Genomic DNA, 14,206 nt, shown 5'->3' with positions numbered 1-14,206 from the left:
TCCGCACCCACTCCAGCCCATCGCCACACTACTCCAGAAGCAGCGGGTAGCCATCAGACCCCGCCATCTCCCTGCAAGTGGATCATCACCACATCAGGACCATCATCAGAACGCCTTTCTTACTAGCAACACCATCCTCCTCATCATGTGCAACTTTAAATACACAGCAGACACCATCCACAGGCTAAGAAACACCGCCGCAACTTTACCGAGCGCCACTCAAAAAAGACTAAAAAAAGAACAATTACTAAGAACCAACCCACAATCAACCAGGAAATGCAAGGGGACACCGATCCAACCGCAACAACTAGCATGCGCCCTGATTAACACCAGATCTGCAGTCAAGCACAGGCTGGAAATCCACGATTTCGTCATCGAAAACAACTTAGATTGCCTCTTCATTACAGAAAGCTGGCTAACACCTGACTGCAACACCATCCTAACTGAACTGGTGCCCGAGAACTACAGTATCCTAACCGAGCATAGAATCGGAAAAAAAGGAGGAGGCCTAGCAGTGATCTTCAAATCTCATCTTGGGTTCACCAAACCAAATGTACAGAACTCAGTGCCTTTCATGGAAACACTCTCACTGCACCTCCGAACAACACCTCAAGACACCGTTCACATACTACTATGCTACAGACCACCAGGACCTAAGACCAATCTGCTCACACCGCTCACTGAATTCTTCTTGATGCACACCCTGAAAACCAAAAACCTGCTGGTACTTGGGGATTTTAACCTATGGGCAAACTCGGCCCAAGACCCCACCGCAACCGCCTGCGTCAACCAAATGGAAGAACTTGGCCTTCAACAACTGATAAACTCTCCCACGCATGGTTCAGGACATACCCTAGATCTCATCTTCAAACAGAATATGGACATCAACGTATTTGACAACACACCGCTACCATGGACGGACCACCATGCTATCAAATTTAAAATCACCATCAACACCATCCTGCAAAAACAGAAACACGTAACAGCAACACACTGGAATAGATCGCAGAAGAAACTCCACTCTGATCTCTTCAAAACTACATTATCGAGCAAAATTCTCTTGCTAAACTCAAACCTCTCAACAGAACAAACGCTCAACTCCCTAAACAATGTATTACTACAAACAGCAGACTTCGTGGCGCCAAAACGTAGAACACTCATCCGCAAAAAAAACTCTAGCTGGTTCAATGGTACTCTCACCCTACTCAAGCAAGAACGTAGAAGAGCTGAAAGAGCATGGAGAAGAAATCCTACCAAGGAAAACCATGCTAACTACAAAGCACTCACAGGGAAATACCACAAGGCAATCTTCAAAGCCAAAAAAAACCACTTCTCAGACACCATCTCATCCGCCTTAAACCGTCCGCGGGAACTGTTCAAAATAGTGGCTCAGTCTATGAACCCGACCTGCTTAGAGCCCCCAGGAAACGATACTCAAGAATTCTGCAATGAGTTATCAGATTTCTTCATCGACAAAATAGACAACATTCGGAAATCAATCCATCAGAAAACAACGATCACCCTCACTGAACCAAAGCAAAAAGAAGATATCGACACAAACATCACTCAACCACCGAATTTCATTTTGTCCCCAATCACCATAGACACAACCAAAAACATCATCAGAAGCCTTCGAGACAGCACATCACCGAACGACATCATCCCCACTAAACTGTTTAAAGAATGTTCCGACATCTTGGCTCCTATCCTAACTCAGCTCATAAATCAATCATTTAAAGAAGGGACTGTGCCAACCTCTCTCAAGCAAGGCATCGTCAAACCTCTGCTAAAGAAAGCCAATCTCGACCCTAAGGACCCTAACTGCCGCAGACCAATAACTAGCCTCAACGCCATCTCCAAGATTATGGAGAAAGCGGTAGTACAACAGCTACAACGCCACCTGGACACACACCAACTCTTGGACCCTCTGCAATCAGGCTTCCGCCCAGGCCATGGCACAGAAACAGCACTTCTCAAAATATGGGATGATGCCCTTGAAGCAGCAGACGATGGAGAACAGAGTCTCCTGGTACTGTTAGACCTCAGCGCAGCATTCGACACAGTAAACCACAACACTTTACTCGTCCGCCTCGCTGAAGTAGCAGGAGCAACAGGTTCTGCTCTAAAATGGTTTACATCCTTCCTAGAGAATCGCTCCCAGACAGTGAAACTAGGTACATTCACCTCGGAAACCCGGGCAGTCTCCTGCGGAGTCCCTCAAGGATCACCCTTGTCACCAGTACTATTCAACATATACATCCGCCCACTTCTCAATATCATCAGGAAAACTGATCTTTGTTTCCATTCATACGCTGACGACACCCAACTCTACCTTCGTATCAACGGACAAAAAGACCTTCATCAGCAATTACAGAAATGCCTCTCCTTAATAGATGACTGGATGACCACTAGCTCCCTCAAACTCAACGGATCAAAAACAGAACTTCTTCTTCTACAAGCTAACAAAAATTCCAAAATAAAGACTACATGGACACCTCCCACCATCCTTGGACAGACCATCTCCCCAAGTACCAAAGCCAAGAGTCTCGGAGTCATTTTTGACTCAGGAATGACAATGGATGCACAAATAGGATCAGTGGTGAGCGGATCCCACCATCTCCTCCGCCAACTACGTAGACTCATCCCCTTCATCCCAGAAGAGGACAAAGCGGCAGTTGTGGGAACAATCATCAATTCCCGACTCGACTACGCAAATTCGCTCTACGTAGGACTACCCCAATATCAGCTTGCGCGCTTACAACTCATCCAAAACACGGCGGCAAGACTGTTAACAGGAAAAAAACCCTGGGAATCCATCTCCCCCTCCCTAAAGAGCCTACACTGGCTAACGGTGAAGAAACGGATCACATTCAAGACCCTCTGCCTCACCCACAAATGCGTACAAGGAAACGCCCCACCATATCTCCGCGAGAAAATAAAACACTATACACCGAATCGCAGTCTTCGATCAGCTAACCAAAACCTCCTTACCATTCCCAAATACCGCTACAAAGCAAAGGGAGAACGAAGATTCGCAGTCCAAGGACCTCGACTATGGAACGCTCTTCCTACCAACATCCGCATGGAAGAAAACCACCAGGCCTTCAGAAAAAAACTAAAGACCTTCCTTTTCTGAGAAGTGGACATCAGAGAATGCATCCAGCGCCTTGAGGCGATTCAGTTCGCATTTGCAGCGCTTTATAAATCATTCATTCATTCATTCATTCATTTTATTTGGATACAAGTGACGCACGACCGCGCAATTGTCAATTAAAGTAACACAGTGCCGTATCGCAAAAAATGGCCTGGTCATGAAGGGGGGTAGATATTCCGGAGCTGGAGTGGTTATAGTAGTTTATGGAATGGCTTAGGTGCATACATCATGCAAGACTTCATTTTTTCTATTGGCAACATTGATAACTAAGTTCTTGGATTGGTTATACATATACATTTTTTATTTAATTTACAAAGATTATGATGGATACTAATATTTTTATTTTTTATAAACTTACTAAACTGATATATGCCTCAATATTGGATGGTAGTTGTATTTACTCATTTATTTGTAGTATATCAGACTTTTTCGATTTGGTTAGCATATAATATATTTGATTTTATTTTTAGATTTTCACTGTGGTTGTTTTTTTTTTATCTCTGAGGAAAGGGGAAGTGTTGAATCTTTGAAATGTGCTGGCTTTATGACACAGTTTATCTCCTTTTACCATAGAATAGTACCCCCCTATAAGGGATATACCCATATAAAATGAAGACAATCATAAAGTCCCAGCACTATCCTTCCAAATTTCTTTCTGGAGTTTCTTGGTGCAGGAAATATGGTCATCGGAGGAAGTCTACATTCCCATAAAAATCCTAGATTTAGTTGTCCCTTCAACACTGGACCCCTCATTTGCAAGGTCACTCATCAAGAGTTCAGTCAGACAATGCCACTTCCATGGCCTTAATCAACCATCAGACAGACACCAAAAGTTGCAACACTCAAAGTGATGCAAACTTGATACTCTGCATGTTCCAGCCCTGTATGCCATCCACATCCCAGATATTGATGATAATTGGGTGGCAGACTTTCTCAGTTGTCAGCGTCTGCATCCTGGGGAGTTGGCTCTCCATCTGGAGGTTTTCCAGGCCCTTTGCAGATGAGGGTGGACGCAGGACCTGGATCTTCTGGCATTCAGATTTAGCAACAAACTAAAGTTTGTTGCTAGCTCCAGGGACCCTCTGGACATAGCTATGGCTGCTCTGATCGCTCTGTAATGTCTATACCACCTGATCTACACCTTTCCACCTCTCCAGCTGCTTCTACATCTGCTCTGCAGAAATTAGAAGGAGGGCATTCTGGTGATCCTCATCACATAAAACTGGCCCAGGATAACATGGTACTCAGACATGCTCAGACTCTTGGTAGACTCTTTGTGGACCCTTCTAGATTGTCTGGACTTTCTGGTCCAAGGACAGGTCCATCATTCTGCTTCTCGGTCACTGGAAAACTCTGCCATCCCACATGAAAAGTCTATTTTGCAAGTTCAAACCAGGAAATTCCATCCTAGTAAATACTCTGTAGAGTGCATACTGTCTTTTCTCCTGTCTTGTCTAGACCAGCATCTGACTCTGAGTACCATCAAGGGTCAAATCTGAAACTTGGCTATTCTGTTTCAGAGGCCAGTCATTCTCTAGTTAAGGCATTTGTGCAGGGTGTCACACACCTCTCTCCCCTTACAGTATATTCTCCTTTGACTCCATGGGACTTTACCTGGTTCTTTCAGCTCTTCAGAGGTGGCCCTTTTGAATATATTAGGATTATTCCCTTATCTGGCCTTACTAGCAGGGTGGCCTTTCTGGTTGCTTTCATCTCTTTCTTTCTATTGTCTTGATGTGGTACACTATGTGAGAGTCTACCTCTCAGCTGCAGTCGTTTTTAGGCAAACCGATTTCTTCTTTCTACCTCCTGAGGGTTCGTGCTGGGGGCTTCCTTGCTTCTCGCTCCACCATTGCTAGGCGGATTATAAACAATTCATTATTTGATCCTATGATTTAGGAGATGGGGGTTCTTCCCTCCCTGTTAAGGCACACTCTGCCAGATCCGCTGGCTTAATAGGATTTTCAGCATCAGACATCTGTTTCTCAGATTTTCAAGGCTAACACCTGGTCTTTTTTTTTTCACACCTTTTTACCAGGTGGATGTTAAGGCCTCCTCTGATGCCAGTTTTGTGAGGTGTTGTCCGAGTCTGTCAAGTCCTGTGTTTTCTGTGTTGCCCATCCCTCAGTTGAAATTTTTTTACTTGCCAGTAACATCTGTTTTATAGTGTAAAGTATTGTGCTATGCCCCACTCTCTGCCCCACTCTATACAGGCAAAATGACGTATGTCATTTGTCGCTTTGGTGGTTAATAAAATTTTTATGCTTTTGTTTTTTTGGAAGTACTATTTAGAATTAAAAAAGTGTTTAATGAAAATTTTGGCCTGTAACGAGAACTAGACTGTCTCAGAAAACCATACTTTTAGCTGTAGCCTTCAGGCATATTGGTAACCATATAGGGCCCATTCACACCAGAAACTGCACATAACTGTGCGTTTTTGACTGCATGCTTATATACATTTGAAGCACACTTGACGCACGCTTTGCATGCATTTTGTGCTGCGTTTGCAGTGCATTTTTCTATGCCTTTTTGGGCTTGGTTTTCTTGGCTTAGAACCCATTCACACCGGAAACTACACATAACTGCGTTTTTGACTGCATGCATTTAAAGCACGCTTTGCATGCGTTTTGTGCTGCGTTTACCACTGCATTTGCAGTGCATTTTTCTATTTGTTTTTGGCTTAAAGAGGCATGGTGCAGTGCATTTGAAGCGCATTTGTAGTGTGTTACCTGCATTTGCGATGTGGAAAAATGCAGCATGCTCTAATTTTTTTTAACTGCACAGCAGCGATGTGAACTGTGCCCATAGGATTACCTTGATTGGAGTGTAGTTCAAAATGCAGCCGACTGCGTTCGGTGTGAATTAGCCTTTAAGCTGCCCCCCCAGCTTTTTATGTTGAAAAACGCACATAGACAGCACATTGACAGCATGTTACCATGCATTTGAAGCGTGCTTGAACATATAGAAAAATGCACTGCAACTATTTTGAGACAATGTACTAGTAGGGGGTGTCATTACTGGGTTAATCCACTACTGATGGAAAGAGAGACCAAGGGGCAAATCTGGACCCTCTACAATGACCTTCGTTCACATCCAGACAAGTTTATTTAAGCAGCAAATGATTTTTGTGGTCTTTTTTTGTCAGTAATAAAGCAAAAAAAAAAAAATTATATATATATATATATATATATATATATATATATATATATATATATATATATATATATATATATATATATATATATAATATACACACACACACAGTGGGAATAAACAGTCTACACACCCCTGTTAAAATGTCAGGTTTCTGTGATATAAAAAAAATGACAAAAAGATAAATCATTTCAGAACTTTTTACACCTTTAATGGGACCTATAAACTGTACAACTCAGTTGAACAACAAACTGAAATCTTTTAGGTGGAGGGAAGTAAAAAACTAAAATAATGTGGTTGCATAAGTGTGTACACCCTGTCAGCGAAATTTGGTTGTACGCAAAGCACACAGCCAAATCTCCTGTTTCTAATCATAATAACAATTTCATCTAAATGATATAATACCATCTCACCTTTCTGATTGTATCCATCCTCTGGTGTGTGCCCCATCCAGACAACTAGACAAAACACATGTTTACGGTTCCACTTCCAAGACCACACTGCTCGCCAGCCTCCCTTAGCTGTCTGCGTGAGCCACTTTATTAGCATATCAATAGGAGGTCCCAAAAGCTCGAGGGTTCCGCCTCCAACAGCCAAACACCTCTTACAAAGCTTGTGACCTCACAGGATATCAATGACCATATAAGGATTTAACAACACAGGAAAATGCAACAAACAATGAACAATGACTACAGGAGTCTTATGGGTGTGTCTGAGCAGAGACAGGGTGCATGTATGTTTTTAGAAGCCACATGGCTTTCAAACATTAACCCTGTCTCCAACCAGAACCCAAAAGACTCCCGTATTTCCGTTGATAGAAATCCCTATTATACATTGTTTCAGAGAACAATGTATACCTGGATTATTCTACTGTCTTTGTGGACGAGAGATTATCGGCAGGCGTACACTCATTGGGCCACAAATGTGTTGATCAGGCACACAGGGGCAACATGAGAGCACACTCGTTAAACCGATAATGTCTTTGCAGAGCGAACACATCCCCACCAGACGATCGTTCTGTGCATCGCACAGGGGCCCTTAGCTGGCAGACACGTCCCCACTCCGCAAACATTTCTCTACATCCCCAAAGAGCTTTTCACTACCAAACAGATCTCAACCAGGGTTGGTCTGCCCCAGTCAGCTATTAGAGCGGACTGTGATTGAACACACACACTGGGAGACTTATGACAACACATTAATATAACATTTTCCACAACAACCCTTACACTAATACTTTGTTGAAGCACCTTTTGATTTTATTACAGCACTCTTTTTGGGTATGAGTCCATCAGCATGGCACATCTTGACTTGGCAATATTTACCCACTCTTCTTTGCAAAAACATTTTAAATCTGTCAGATTGCGAGGGCATCTCCTATGTACAGCCCTCTTCAGATCACCCCACAGATTTTCAATCGGATTCAGGTCTGGGCTCTGGCTGGGCCATTACAAAAGTTGAATCTTCTTCTGGTGAAGCCATGCCTTTGTTGATTTGGATGTATGTTTTGGGTCATTCTAATGCTGAAAGGTGAAGTTCCCCTTCATGTTCAGCTTTCTAGCAGAAGCCTGAAGGTTTTGTGCCAACATTGACTGGTATTTGGGACTGTTCGTCGTTCCCTCTACCTTGACTGAGGCCCCTGTTCCAGCTGAAGGAAAAACAGCCCCAAAGCATGATGCTACCACCATGCTTCACTGTGTTTTTTTGTGCCAAACATATCTTTTGGACTTATAGCCAAAAAAGTTCAATCTTGGTTTCATCAGACCATAACATATTTTCCCACATGCTTTTGGGAGACTTCAGATGTGTTTTTTGCAAAATTTAGCCAGGCTTGGGTGTTTTTCTCCATAAGAAAAGGCTTTGGTCTTGCCACTCTACCCCATAGCCCAGACATATGAAGAATATGGGAGATTGTTGTCACATGTACCACACAGCCAATACTTGCCAGATATTCCTGCAGCTCCTTAATGTTGCCATAGGCCTCTTGGCAGCCTCCCTGACCAGTTTTCTTCTCATCTTTTCATAAATTTTGGAGGGACGTCCAGTTCTTTGTAATATCACTGTTGTGCCATATTTTCTCCACTTGATGACGACTGTCTTCACTGTGTTCCATGGTATAGCTAATGCCTTGGAAATTCTTTTGTACCCTTCTCCTGACTGATACCTTTTCACAGAGAGATCCCCCTGATGTTTTTGAAGCTCTCTGCGGACCATGGCTTTTGCTGTAGGATGCGACTAAGAAAAAGTCAGGAAAGACCTACTAGAATAGCTGAACTTTATTTGGGGTTAATCAGAGGCACTCTAAATGATGGCAGGTGTGTACTGACTCCTATTTAACATCAGTTTGAATGTGATTGCTTAATTCTGAACACAGCTACAACCCCAGTTATAAGAGGGTGTGCACACTTATGCAACCACATTATTTTAGCTTTTTATTTTTACTTCCCCTCCCTAAAAGATTTCAGTTTGTTTTTCAATTGAGTTGTACAGTTTATAGGTCATATTAAAGGTGGAAAAAGTTCTGAAATTATTTATCTTTGTCTCATTTGTTTACATCACAGAAACTTGACATTTTAACAGGGGTGTGTAGACTTTTTATATCCACTGTATGTATGTACATAACATTATCTCACAAAAGTGAGAACACCCCTCACATTGTAAATATTTTATTATATCTTTTCATGCGACAACACTGAAGAAATGACACTTTGCCACAATGTAAAGTAGTGAGTGTACAGCTTGTATAATAGTGTAAATTTGCTGTCCCCTTTAAAATAACTCAACACACAGCCATTAATGTCTAAACCACTGGCAACAAAAGTGAGTACACCCCTAAGTGAATATGTCCAAATTGGGCCCAATTAGCCATTTTCCCTCCTGGTGTCATGTGAAATGATTTTTCAATATTTTTTGTGTCCACCATTATTTTCCAGCACTGCCTTAACCCTCTTGGGCATGGAGCTCTCCAGAGCTTCACAGGTTGCCACTGGAGTCTTCTTCCACTCCTCCATGGCGACATCACCGAGCTGGTGGATGTTAGAGACCTTGTGCTCCTCCACCTTCCGTTTGAGGATGCCCCACAGATACTCAATAGGGTTTAGGTCTGGAGACATGCTTGGCCAGTCCATCACCTTTACCCTCAGCTTCTTTAGCAAGGCAATGGTCATCTTGGAGGTGTGTTTGGGGTCGTTATCATGTTGGAATACTGCCCTGCGGCCCAGTCTCCGAAGGGGGGGGGATCATGCTCTACTTCAGTGTGTCACAGGACATGTTGGCATTCATGGTTCCCTCAATGAACTGTAGCTCCTCAGTGCCGGCAGCACTCATGCAGCCCCAGACCATGACACTCCCACCACCATGCTTAACAGTAGGCAAGACACACTTGTCTTAGTACTCCTCACCTGGTTGCCGCCACACACGCTTGACACCATTTGAACCCAATAAATTTATCTTGGTCTCATCGGACCGCAGGACATGGTTCCAGTAATCCATGTTTTTAGTCTGCTTGTCTTCAGAAAACTGTTTGCGGGCTTTCTTGTGTCTCATCTTTAGAAGAGGCTTCCTTCTGGGATGACAGCCATGCAGACCAATTCGATGCAGTGTGAGGCGTATGGTCTGAGCACTGACAGGCTGACTCCCCCACCCCATCAACCTCGGCAGCAATGCTGGAAGCACTCATATGTCTATTTCCCAAAGACAACCTCTGGATATGATGCTGAGCACGTGCACTCAACTTCTTTGGTCGACCACGGCGAGGCCTGTTCTGAGTGGAACCTGTCCTGTTAAACTGCTGTATGGTCTTGGCCACCGTGCTGCAGCTCAGTTTCAGGGTCTTGGCAATATTCTTATAACCTAGGCCATCTTTATGTAGAGTAACAATTTTGTAAAACTAACGAGTCACATGACACCAGGAGGGAAAATGGCTAATTGGGCCCAATTTTGATATTTTCACTTAGGGGTGTGCTCACTTTTGTTGCCAGTGGTTTAGACATTAATGGCTGTGTGTTGTTATTTTGAGGGGACAGCAAATTTACACTGTTATACAAGCTGTACACTCACTACTTTACATTGTAGCAAAGTATTATTTCTTCAGTGTTGTCGCATGAAATGATATAATAAAATATTTACAATGTGAGGGGTGTTCTCACTTTTGTGAGATACTGTTATGTACATACATACAGTGGATATAAAAAGTCTACACACCCCTGTTAAAATGTCAAGTTTCTGTGATGTAAACAAATGAGACAAAGATAAATAATTTCAGAACTTTTTCCACCTTTAATATGACCTATAAACTGTACAACTCAATTGAAAAAAAAACTGAAATCTTTTAGGGAGGGGAAGTAAAAATAATAATAAATTATTTACAAAAATGTGAGGGGTGTACTCACTTTTGTGAGATAGTGTGTGTGTGTGTGTATGTGTGTATATATATATATATGTGTGTATATATATATATATATATATATATATATATATATATATCCATGCCACATCAGTTCTCATCCTTGCCACTACAGTGCCCATCAGTGAATCACAAAAGTGTAATAGGTAGTCAAATTAGATTTGAAATGTATGGTGGTGCTCCCTGCATGTTGGGAATCTGTATGTGGCCAGGCTGTGGAAAAGTCTCCCACATGTGGTATCGCCATACTCAGGAGGAGTAGCAGAATATATCGGGGTGTAATTTTTGCTATGTACATACCTATGTGTTAGAAATATCATATAAATGGACAACTTTCTATAAAAAAATGCGTTTTCATTGTCTTTCCACGTTTTCCAAAAACTTGTGGAAAAAAATAACATGTTCAAAAGACTCAGCCTTATAGAATTTACGTTGGGATGTTTACTTTCCAAAATGGGGTCATTTTGTGGATGTTTCCATTGGTCTGGTGCTCCGGGGTAAGAAAAAAAAAGTGTAAGAGGTAGTCAAAAAATGACGTGTAATTTATGTCCCTAGAACGCCTGACGTTGCTCCCTGCATGTTGGGCCTTTGTATGTGGTCAGGCTGTGTAAAAATCTCACACGTGTGGTATCGCCATACTCGGGAGGTTAGTAGAATATGTTTTGGGGTATTTGTGGTATGCATGTGCTGTGTGACAGAAATAACCTGTTAATATGACAATTCTGTGTAAAAAAAGAAAAAATCTTCATGTTGCAAAGAATTGTGGGAAAAAGTGACAACTTCAAAAAACTCACAATGCCTCTTACTAAATATCTTGGATTTTACTTTCCAAAAATAGGTCATTTGGGGGGTATTTGTACTTTCCTGGCTTGTTAGTGTCTCAAGAAATGAGGCCGTCAGTACATCAGGTGTGATCAGGTGAGATCAGTTTTCAGTGATTGGCACCATAGCTTGTAGACTCTATAACTTTCACACAGACAAAATATACACTGATTTGGGTTATTTTTACCAAAGATATGTGGCAGTATAAATTTTGGCCAAAATTTATGAAGAAAAATTACTAATTTGCTAAATTTTAAAACTGAAAAAGAAAAATGCTTTTTTTTACAAATTTTTCTGACTTTTTTCATTTATAGCGCAAAAAATAAAAAGCCCAATGGTGATCAAATACCACCAAAAGAAAGCTCTTATTTGTGTGAAAAAAAGGACAACAAATTCATATGGGTAGCATGTTGCCTGACTAATTGTCATTCAAAATGTGAGAGCACTGAAAGCTGAAAATTGGTCTGGTTAGGAAGGGGGCCCAGTGGTCAAGTGGTTAAGGGCGAATAAAAACAGGCAATTGAACTGTGTTTTTACTGCCCTCCCTTCAAGTGGATGTAAACCCAATGTCATCCTTTCTAAACTACTGCCATAGGGGTTATCTATAAGGATATATATGCCTCCTGCATGTATCTTTACCTGTCAAATGTCTCCCCTCTCTCTGTTATGAGACCCGAAAAACTACATATTCTGTGGGTGGGTCTGTTGTCTGGAGCTCGGTGGGTGGAGTCGTGATGTCAGTAGACTCCCCGCCCACCTCTACACTCCCCTTGTCAATATGCATTTTCTCCTGTGTATTTCTTACACTGAACTTCTGCTATGATCTCTAACATCCAGTGAAAAGACAGGAAAGTAACCACATGACTTCAGCATGCCAAATCATGCTGAGGTGTGGAACAGCTAATCAAATGATAGGAAATCTTATACTCTACATTATGACATAAAAAAAAAAATTGGGGTTTACATCCATTTTAAGCTGCAAAGACATCACAGGCTGGAAAACTTTGCTTCACAACTGCAGCAAAAAGGATAACCCTGTCATTTTTGGCTGGCATTACTACTGGCAAACGTGTAATACATGCAGTGGTGCAATATTTACAGGGTTAAAACAGGCAACGAGGAGGTGACTGTCACCTCTGAAAGGTGATACACCACAGATCGCTTTTTAGAGGGGACAGCAAGGTCTGCTGCAAGTTTAAACATGCCAGCCAAATATTTTTATAACTTCTTATTCAGTTAACCATGTCTTTTAAGGAAACTAATATGTTATTTATTTTTTAATTGACACCCATGTTTGGTTCATTTTCAGCTCCATTGGATCAGCCATGTTGCAAAGCTTTGTATGATTTTGAACCTGAGAATGATGGTGAACTTGGTTTCCGTGAAGGTGATATCATCACCCTAACCAATCAAATTGATGAGAACTGGTATGAAGGAATGATCAATGGGCAATCAGGATTTTTTCCCCTCAACTATGTTGAAGTTCTTGTTTCATTGCCCCAGTGAAGATATGGTAATTCCATAATCGGTAGTATTTTATACCAAATCTTATTCACAAGGACCAAAACACTGGAGTGCTGTTAACATCTTTTCCCGTGTTAGAGGATGCTCGTACATCTTGAAGAACAGGGCTTGCTAATTCTTTAATTATGTGGTGTATTGGCTTCAGAACATCACCTGTAAATCTGACTCCGTCCATCTTTTTTTTTTTTTTTTTTTTTTTTGTTATGAACTTGTCAATAAGATATTCACTACAGTATCATCTGTTTCATAGAACACTAAGAGGTTTACCACTATCACGGAGCCTTTGTATTCAGTAAAAATCCAATAAAGAATTTTGTCATTCTATATTACAGTGAATTAACCTCTAACACCCAGATTTATGTTTTACAGCTATGTAAGGAAAAGGTTATGCTCCCTATTTACTTTTATTATTACCTTTTTAACCTTTCAGTCTGTAAAAATAAATGAATATCAATAAATGTAAACATATGTAACCTTATAAACCATATTACCTGTCTTGCTACATTATGTATTTTATACATCTCTTTTAACCTGCTATTTTACACACAGCCTTTATAATCTCCTCCAAATCTAAGGTAAATTCTGCACTATTTGTACACCAACATCTTGAAGGGCTTGTCAATATAAACTGCATTATTTTCTATTTACTTGTACAGCAATAAATATTTTGGAGAAATCCATACAATTGTTAAAAGCTTTGTTATATCAGTGTATTTTCTAGCAGTTGTCTGCTTATTGAAATGAAAGTCCATGTTTTCAGAATGTGCCTGTCTTCATGCACTATTGAGCTTGTGTATGAATACATTAAAGTTGAATTTCAGGTATGGATTTTAATGCATAGTTACATTGGTCCAGCCTGGATCAATGTTAGTATACACATGGGTCATCTGTGGAAATGGAGATACACTGTAGTAGCCACAATTATGACAGTGATCGCTCCTGTCTTCTAGGTCCCGTGCCAACAAGGTGCCATTTTTTTGCATTTTTTTCAGTGAGGTGGAGAATTAGGGCAGTGACGTCATGATTTCTACCTTGTTCAATTATAGAACTAACTATGCAAAAAAAATCCATACCTGGAATTCGGCTTTAATGAACATGTTGTTTACCCCTTTAAGACCATTGAAGACCAAATTTAGCACAGCTACCATATA

General features: G+C 41.3%; 1 protein-coding gene across 4 annotated transcripts in view; it reads left to right on the top strand.

Moving 5' to 3' along the window:
* SH3GL1 (SH3 domain containing GRB2 like 1, endophilin A2) overlaps positions 1-13,749 on the top strand; it is a 275,973-nt gene extending 262,224 nt beyond the window's left edge. For all 4 annotated transcript variants that reach the window (XM_073594971.1, XM_073594953.1, XM_073594961.1 and 1 more), the window contains one exon: positions 12,841-13,749. In XM_073594971.1, the coding sequence (XP_073451072.1) occupies positions 12,841-13,037 (197 nt within the window). In that variant the 3' untranslated portion in view covers positions 13,038-13,749. The remainder of the gene's footprint in view (positions 1-12,840) is intronic.
* The last annotated feature ends 457 nt before the right edge of the window (positions 13,750-14,206 follow it).

Source organism: Aquarana catesbeiana, linkage group LG01 (assembly GCF_042186555.1).
Source record: "Aquarana catesbeiana isolate 2022-GZ linkage group LG01, ASM4218655v1, whole genome shotgun sequence".
NCBI lineage: Eukaryota > Metazoa > Chordata > Amphibia > Anura > Ranidae > Aquarana > Aquarana catesbeiana.
Note: the sequence above shows the minus strand (reverse complement) of the source record. Positions and strands in the feature narration are given on the sequence as shown.